Source organism: Ictalurus punctatus, chromosome 10, assembly GCF_001660625.3.
Source record: "Ictalurus punctatus breed USDA103 chromosome 10, Coco_2.0, whole genome shotgun sequence".
Taxonomy (NCBI): Eukaryota; Metazoa; Chordata; class Actinopteri; order Siluriformes; family Ictaluridae; genus Ictalurus; species Ictalurus punctatus.
Window position 1 is genome coordinate 21,303,853 of NC_030425.2, and position 8,954 is coordinate 21,312,806.

General features: G+C 40.0%; 1 protein-coding gene across 1 annotated transcript; it reads right to left on the reverse strand.

Annotated features, from left to right (window-relative positions):
• Positions 1 to 362: 362 nt before the first annotated feature.
• Positions 363 to 7,187, reverse strand: snrpa1 (small nuclear ribonucleoprotein polypeptide A'). Its single transcript, XM_017478756.3, has 9 exons — positions 6,984 to 7,187; positions 6,542 to 6,689; positions 4,918 to 4,996; positions 4,721 to 4,767; positions 3,747 to 3,849; positions 1,928 to 2,007; positions 1,519 to 1,594; positions 1,336 to 1,429; positions 363 to 681 (listed from the first exon to the last, which is right to left on the reverse strand). Exons 1-9 carry the CDS (start codon positions 7,063 to 7,065, stop codon positions 533 to 535), a joined length of 858 nt encoding a protein of 285 aa, XP_017334245.1. The 5' UTR covers positions 7,066 to 7,187; the 3' UTR covers positions 363 to 532.
• Between the last annotated feature and the right edge of the window lie 1,767 nt (positions 7,188 to 8,954).

An 8,954-nucleotide genomic window follows, 5' to 3' on the forward strand; every position in this document is an offset into this window, starting at 1 on the left:
CTGCATATTCCTTCCTATGAAGACTGATTGTTGATTGGCATCATTGAGAACGAACAAGATCATTAGACTACACTTTAAAATAAAAATTCCTTTAGTGGTGCGCTCCGATTGCTTTTGAAGCTCAATTTTTTATTTTTTCAGAGTTGTGCACTTTTGTTAATTTACTAAACTTGCATCATACACATATTTGTAAGTGTATCAGGTGGATTATATACCGGCCATGTTATCAGATAAACCTCACACACTGGTGCACTTTGTAGGTATAGATTTACTGACTGTAGCTTATCTGTTACTCAGTTAAACTTCAAATGGATTTTTTTTAAATGAACTTCAACTGTAAATATTTACACAAGGATTCAACATAGTATGAAACAAGAAGCAATTACAACTTTATTTTAAATCATATAAAAACATGGTTGAATGTGTTAAAAAAAAAAAAAAAAGAAAAAAAAAGGAGCATACAAAGTCTAACATTTATACACAAACTCAAGAGATGCACCACTGAACCATCATCCAAACAACATGAAACGAACTACGATCCATTAACGTGCATGTCTTCCTCTCCGTTTTCCATTCCATCATCTTCCATCGCATCCCCAGTGGCATTGTACATCGGCACAGACTCCTGCATCCCCATTTCAGGCTCATCTTCCTCTTCTTCCTCAACCATGCTCTGTGCACCTGGAATATTACACACATAAAAGTCAGTGTGAAAGTCTCAAAGCAAACATTCACATGGAAAATATTTTTGTTGCATGTCAGGGGCATCAGTTTATGCCACAGCGCCATTTAATCCTCGAATCTTGTACAGGTGTTGAATTTTCTATTATGGCACTAGTCTGAAAGTAGAACCAGCAGCAAGGCAAATAACAGGTTTATATTAATGCACTTGTTCAAGTACAATGTTGTTTGTATAGTAACTGCCTCATTATGAGGTTGACGTTCCACCTAACACAAACGGCTAAAAAAAAAAAAGATCCTGTCAGTCAACAAGGTAAAGTCATTGAGACAGTGAAGTTTTCTGTACAGAGACACTTATTTCACATTAATGTAAGGAGTCTCCAGTGTCAGTGCTTTGTAACATTCAGAGTAAAAGCTGTAAATTTACAGTTTGAGTTGGGTGATAAACTATATTCATTAGAGGGGATGGCAGATCCTCCCAAGTACCAATCAGATTTAGACATTTATTTACTTACTCTTTACTCCAACCAATCTAACTGAGGTGACTTCTTTCCTGTTCACTTAGCCTCTTTGTGCCCAGGTGACCCTTAGGGGAAACTGCATTTTTAACTAATAAATGTATAAAAACGAGCAGCAGTGATCCCTGTGCATTACCTTGTCTGCTTTCCCTCCCGGGGATCTGACCAGACTGCAACATTCCCCTCAACCTCTCCACCTCAGCCAGCGATGTGGCATTTGCAATGGCAGCCTATAGGTGAGACACACTTTTAACCATTTAATCAACCGGAAAAAAATCCCATCCACATTTCCTTATATGAACACGAACAAATCAATTACCTTAATGGCTTCCACGTCTGCCGCAGAAGGCCCCGATTTCACTTTCTCAGCCTGCAGTCCGGCTCCTGGCGTGAACCTAAAACACAGTCAAGCACACAAGGGTTCTTACATGCTTGTTGATGCAGACCTGCTCCTTCAGCCTTTTAACCACCGTTCTTCCAATCAGAGTGTAGTATCTTGTGTATCTTATCATTTGTTTTAATAAGCTGATACAAAGAGAGAAATGCCTTGAGCCAGCTCTCCTGGAATACACGGCAGATGGTTTTTTTTAAGGTTCTTTAAGGTTTTAGTAAGAGCCAAATGAACAGTTCAGGGTAAAATCCAGATCAGGTCACTGTTCTGAAGACCTAATAACACTAAAGTCCAGTGATTCAGAAGAGCTGTGCTTGATCAAGGGCTTTCGTCTTACGTTTTTGTGCGCTTGGCAATATCCTTTGCAAGCTGAGCGCCCCGTTTTCCTTTGAACATTTTCTCAGCCTCTTGACGTTCCTATGACGATACATCACAGAGTTAAGGGAAAAAGCACCAAGACATCGAGTAGGATTTTACTCCATTCGAAATGAGGAACAGTTAAGAACCAAGAGTAAAATCATGTATTTGAAAAAGGAAGGTGTTGAGGAATAAAGTTTAGTCTGCAGTGGCAGATGAACAATGAATGATTCTGTGCTGGTGATCAAGGCTCTGAGCTGCCAGAGAACACTGTCCTTAACCTTCGGCTCCATGATTCGGTCATATTTTGATTCGTGCATAATGACTGAGCCACATCAGAGGATATTTTAGAGCTTATTTGTTAAGGTGGAACTATCGCAAAAGATGTTTCTAAATCAGGCTGGTCTTAAACATGTGTTGAAGATTATCCTTTGGTGGATATCTATTTTCTCTCAGACTAGTCATAACATTCTCAATTTAAAATCATAAATATTAACCCTTCAATATTTATGGTGGTGGGACTTTATGACCGAAGAGGGACATTTTTTTTGTTAAATCCTTCACTATACACACATGACTCTCGGACACGTCCATCAGCGTTTATGATTGTATAAAACAGGGGTGACTAATCTCATCTGAAGAGGGCCAGTGTGGGTGCAGGTTTTCATTCCAAACAAGCAGAAGCCACACCTGAGTCCACCTGTTTAATCACTTGAGCATGGCTTTCAATCAGCCCCTCCAAGATTTTGCGATCACAGAAATGAATGCGAATTCAAGGAAACTCCGCAATATTCGATGGAGCCTGCAATATTTCAAATTGCCAAGATGCATCATGTGACCTCATCATGGCATGCATTTGGCCAAAGCCCTCTTCGATTCACATGATCGAACAATACAGCTAAAAGGTCTCATTTACCAACAAACATCACTGTGAAAGACCACACAGAACAAGTTCACCAAACTCAAGTAGTTTTCGGCAAAAAAAAAAAAAAAAAAAAGGCCACAAAAAAAAACCTGCAAATTGAATCACACATTTTTTTTTTTAACAATCACAAAAAACCTCAACCAATTCCTTTATGGACTGATTACTGCCCATGACATTACAGATGTGGCAACAATGGCTGTATATATCTGCCCAGATAGAGCTCAAATCTAGATCCATGGTACGTTTTACTCTATGTAATCACCCGACATGACTGTCACAGACAGGCTGCATGAATCTAAAGTCTGGGCTAGAAATAAATCAGCCTCACTTTATCATGACATTCTGTATTCAAATCATTCTCCACAAAAAAACGCTGCAAATTGCATCACGAATTCTGTAAAAAAGTCGCAGCCACAACAATCACACAAAAAAAATATTAAATCGCCGTTGTTCAGTAGACTGAAGTGTGGCCTCTTCTTGGTTAGAATGAGAAGCTGCACCCTCACCAGCCCCTTGCACACAAGATTGGACACCCCGGTATAAATCTTTTGTGGCCCGGGCATTTATCAGATTTGGTAGAAGCATCTTCCAAGTGCTCTTGCAGATCCACGTCAAACTCGGTACACTTACCTAGCATCTTTGCCCAATCTTACCAAAGATGCTTATTATACAGGAAACCTGGTTTAAGGAAAGGCTGGGTAATTCTGGCCTCATATTGTGTTTTGCAATTTACATTTCTACAGATTTTCCAAGTTCAATTAGCCATAGTCCCCATTTCCAACGATTCCATTTTAAAGTCTAGTCCTCCACATCGAGCCTGATGCTTCATCTTCCATGAAGGACCTAAAATCAAAGATTCAGCATTGTACCTTACCTTTAATTTCACCTTCTGGAAATCCAGAACGCGGATCTGTGGAAGTTTGTTGATGACATACAGCCTGTAATGCTTCTTGTTGGTTACTGGGTTCCTTAAGAGACTGGAGGGAAAGAAAAAAAAGAATTCTTTCATACATGTTCACCCTTCACAAAGAACAGGGGGTTTCATGGATGTGCATTGTGGTTAAAAATGAACTGTCTACAGACATCCAAAATGAACCGTCTACAGACATCCAAAATGAACCATAGCTATATTTACATTCATCCTAATAACCTACGTTATACAACAACACGGTTGAATCCAACTGGTCAGTATTATTTTCATAGAACGGCACGGCTTGGAAAAAAGTTCCAGCTCTAACATGAACGATGAGCTCAACTGCATGTGCTTGTTCTAATGTGTCTCTCTAGTAACAGCTTTTACATAGGGACTTACACAGCTGCAGCTCCAAATAACCCAGGACTAATAATAAACATTTGTTTATTTAAAAAAAAAAAAAAAAAGTCACATATAATCGATGTTCAAGTTCTCCGTTAGAAGACGTTTATTTAACATTTATGGAAGGAGTCTTTGATGCAAGCGCTTAGAGTCTTGTTTACACTTTACTGTTTTTGTCCTTATGTAAATTACAGCTCAACCATAATAAAACAAAAACACCCACATCAGAACAGAGTAACCTGAACATCAACCTGAATCAAGTTTCTACCCAATAGAAAACAGTGGATATTCTACGGATTAGAAGCATAGCCATCACGTACACTTTTTAAACCAGATTACTTTTCCAATTAGAGCACCACAACGAAATAAAGTCCCTGTTAAAACTCCACCGTGAGAAGAAACTCTGCTACAAGGACATGCGTTCTTTCTGCTTTCAGGAGAGTATTTGGCCTACAATTAAGCTCGTAGAAATGATTTGGATAAAACGAGCCAAAACACCAAGGCCAGCTGTGTGAGCGATCATGATAAAATACCTGAGAAGAGTCAAGGTCTTTACTGAAGCGAGAGGATCCAGCTCACCCTGTTAATCAAAGACAAGGACAAAGTGTTAAAATAAGACAATAAGAAGTTCGGCCTGTCGGTTCACTAGCGCAGGGGTTCCTAAACACCCGAGTGAGAGCGTATGAGCAGAATCACAGTGTGACACGCATCTCAGTGGAGCGCTACTCACCAGCTCTTGGATGTTGTTACTTGTAAGGATCAGCTCCTTAAGATTGGGCAACGAGTGCTCGAGATTTTCACCGATCCGGCTGCAACAAAAGCAAAAACGTCAGGTCTAATTCATGTACATTCATATACAACTGTGAGCGTAGTTAAAGTATCAGATATGATTATTATCTGAATAGTGGGAAAATAAAAACGATCACTTTGATCTGTTGAAAAGTTTTTAAAAGTGAACAATATTCTACAACAACTGCCCACTCGTTGCTTTAATCTTTACGAATCCTCTGAGCAGCTTTTCTTACTCAGCTGTAAAAAAAAATCTCCACAATTTTGGATTAGTAGTATTAATGTGTAATGCTTGTTCGCAGGTATGGCTGGTGTAAATGCACTAGCAGGGACATGTGCCTGTCTTCCAAAGATAAAATACATAAAAATATATACGGTTGCATTCTTGACATAAACAGTGAATTATTTTCTGTGAACAAAATGTCCGACGGTAGATTTGGATCTCCAAACCAAGCACAACAGTGACACCAATGTCTCTAAGAACTGTACGTGAGAATGATGAGGTGAGGCTGGAGGTGATTTCTTCCTAGCCCAGACTGTATCAGGTGATTATTACAGAGTGAAACACCTCCTAACCCTAGAGTTGATCTCGATTTCAGCTGAAATTTTTCTTCCCACTTCACAGAGACCCATAAACCGAAATCAGCGGTGATTGAGAAGATGCATGTCAAATATAGTTGCAGGTGTAATGAACGTGAACAAGGCAGATTACTTAATCATCCCTTTGAAAAAAAAAAAATTACTTTACCCGAAAATGCATTTGGAGGAGAAACTAAAAGTAAACAGACTAAGCACACACTGTCCAGTTAAAGTACAAATTACTACAGGTGGACCGATTGATCAGTTTTGCTGATTGTCACCGATAACCGATTTCTGAAACGGTTAAATGAAATGGTTATCTGCAAAAATCCACAGATGTTTTTCCCCCCGGTTGTGTCCGTTGCAGAAGCGGTTGAGAAGGGTCTGCTGACGTTATACAGTATGAGAGTGGCCTCTACAGTACAGGCAAAATACAAACTATCACTGAAATTTTTGTCGTGTCATTTGAAGTGTTTTTTGAGTCATTTTGGATGTCTCTATTTTTGTTATCTGAAGTGTTACCTTTTGGCCTTGAATTTGATAAGGGCAGCTACAGGAAGCCAGTGGAGGGGATTAAGAGATTAAGAGGAGTGTAAGATGGGTCCTTTTGGACTGAGTGAAAACAAGACATGTTGCTGCATCTGAATTAACTGAAGGGGTTTGACGGAACTGGCTGTGAGGCCCGAGAGTACCGAGTTGCAGTAGTCCAGTTTTGTGATAACTGGACTGAGCCTGGACTAGTATCTGTGTGGTCTGATCAGTGAGATAGGGTCAGTTTTCTTGATTTAACAGAGTAAAACAAAAACAAAGTTTTAGCACAAGAGTGGCATATCAGCCTACGCAAAACCAAATCTGTGAACATTAGATATCACATGGAAACGTTAAACACATGGTAAAGTGTAGACACGTTGTACACGTCTTCCCTCTCTACTCTGATGATGGAAATTGTGCCTTTGTTTTCCCCCTCTATTTACTCTCTCACTCACCAGATGCGGTTGTTGTTCATCAGCACAGTTTTGAGTCTCCTGAGCAGAGGAAATCCGTCCAGCTTTCTGATCTCATTATCGGAAAAGTCGATGGTATCAAACTGATCCAGAGTAGCGCCGAGGTTCTCCAAAACCGGGATTTTATAACCTGCAGGAACATGAACACGGTTTTTAAAATAGGGAGGAGAGGCGTTACATGGAGGGAAAAGACCCCAGCAGGACAGCCTCACTGTGTACAGCTCATACAAAAGACTCTCCTAAACTCATTCATTTATCCAAGTGTTATTCCCTGAACCCTAAAACAAGTCATTGTGTTCTACAAACACGCACCACTAAGATTAAAACGATTCTTCTATACGCAGTTCATGAAGAACTATAAGCAGTCGGAAGTTTAGCCGCGGTTATGCTAACTTTGTTGCTAACTACGCTTTAGCACCATCACCTCGGAGGTCCAGCTCTCTGTCTCGGACCGGATTCGTGTACTGAGCAGCCTGCTCGACCAACTCTGCCGACAACTTCACCATGTCGACAAAACAAAAATAAAAGCAAAAACAAATATATTCCAAATATCGCACGTCCCTGTAGAGCAGAAGCACAAACGCTAACGTCTACAGCACGCTACCGCCCGGAAATAATTGGGCTCATTTTTTTTAACTTCCGGATTTAATGGCGTTAGAAGAAAAAGAAAACCTCCCGCGTGCTGCTATGCTGCCCACTCCTGGACTGGAGCGGGATCGTACACGTGTACACGTTTTGGTTTTCCCGAACATTAATAATTGTTGTGTTATTAGGAGTCTTATTAAAAATCTGAACTCAACAGAGAAATCAGCTTAAATCATCATATTCGTAAAATATTCAGATTCTGTAATCAATGCCAAAATATTCAGGGGTTGAAAAAGTACCACTGAGAAATTATACTGGCGTGAAAGTATATAGTTAATGTCCATCCATCCATCCATCTTCTATACTGCTTATCCTACACAGGGTCACGGTGAGCCTGGAGCCTATCCCAGGGAGCTCGGGCACAGGGTGGTGGACACTCTGGAAGGGGTGAGAACCCATCACAGGACACAATGGTACACGCATTTACACACAATGGACAAAAACACATCTTTGGACTGGGTACCCAGAGGAAGCCCCTGAGACATGGGGAGAATATGCAGGCTCCATGCACACAGAGCAGAGGTGGGATTTGAGCCCCCAACCGCAAAGGTGCGCGGCAAATGTGCTAACCACTAAGCCATTGTGCCCCCCAGTATAGATAATGTGTCTGAACTTTTTTTTAAAAATTGAATTCAAAGTGGAAGTATCCAGCCAAAAAATGTACACAAGTGAATGCAAAAGGCTGCTGCTTGTAAATGATTTTAACTGTTAAAACTGAGGTAAGTATTGTTATGATATCATGTAAAAAGAAACTTTTATTACATATTTAAATTTATTTAAATAAGTAATTTAAAATTATTTAAACTTATTTTGCCTGGAAATCATCATGCAATCGCTAGTTTGCTAATGAATTACACAGACGTCACATATCGTGTCAATTTCCAATATTTAAACTTGAGCTAGAATTTGACTTGCGTGGAAGCAATGTTAGTCTCACCTGGCAGTAGCAAAGAAAACGGAAAAAAGTTAACTATACATAGCCAGTTGAGATTAGCAAATTAACTAAACTTATTTTATCGTCCTTTTTTTTTTTTCCAAATTAGATAGCATTTATGCTTTCTTGGGAGGCAAAGAAGATACCTCATTTTTTTTATGAGTCTTTGCTTACTACTTTTAGTTTTTTAAGGGGGAACGGGATAATAGAGTTTATAATCCACCTCGTTCACGTAGCTGTATTTTACTTGTTCCTCCTTAATCACTGCTGATGATATTATGGATGTGTCAGTGACATGGGTTGAAAAATATCAGACCAAAAGGAGATTAAATCTATAGGGGGTGTTTCACTCTGTGTAATCACCTGCCACAAATGTCACTGATGGGCTGCAGTGTCAGTAGATGGATTGGCTACTCTAAATTGCTCCTAGTTGCGCGCGCGTGTGTGTGTATGATACAGTAGTGCCCCATCCAGTGTGTATTCCTTGCTCACACCCAGCAGCTGGTTGCACTGGAGGATAACAAACGTATACGAGGATAAAGTGGCTAAATTAATATTTAGACGGACTTAAGTGATCAACCTTCATGCTTGGGCCCCTTGCCTTGTCTGTCCTGTAGCTACATTTATCCAGGGAGACTTACAATTATCTCATTTATACAACCGAACAGTTGAGGGTTAAAGGTCTTGCTCAAGGCAGTCTGGCAGTGCTGAAATTCACAACTTTTCTATCAGAAGTCCAATGCCTTAAGCAGTGAGCTACCATTTCCCATAGGAACACCTCTGAGTTAAAGGAAGGAATTCTTTAAGCATACAGTG

Bases quoted from the DNA above. Each gene is read 5' to 3' on its own strand.
- snrpa1 (XM_017478756.3), bottom strand. From the start codon at position 7,065: ATGGTGAAGTTGTCGGCAGAGTTGGTCGAGCAGGCTGCTCAGTACACG. The intron at 4,768-4,917 runs GTGAGTAGCGCT...TTTGATTAACAG, and splicing joins GTAACAACATCCAAGAGCTG to GGTGAGCTGGATCCTCTCGC. The intron at 2,008-3,746 runs GTAAGGTACAAT...GTATCGTCATAG, and splicing joins TCCAGAAGGTGAAATTAAAG to GAACGTCAAGAGGCTGAGAA.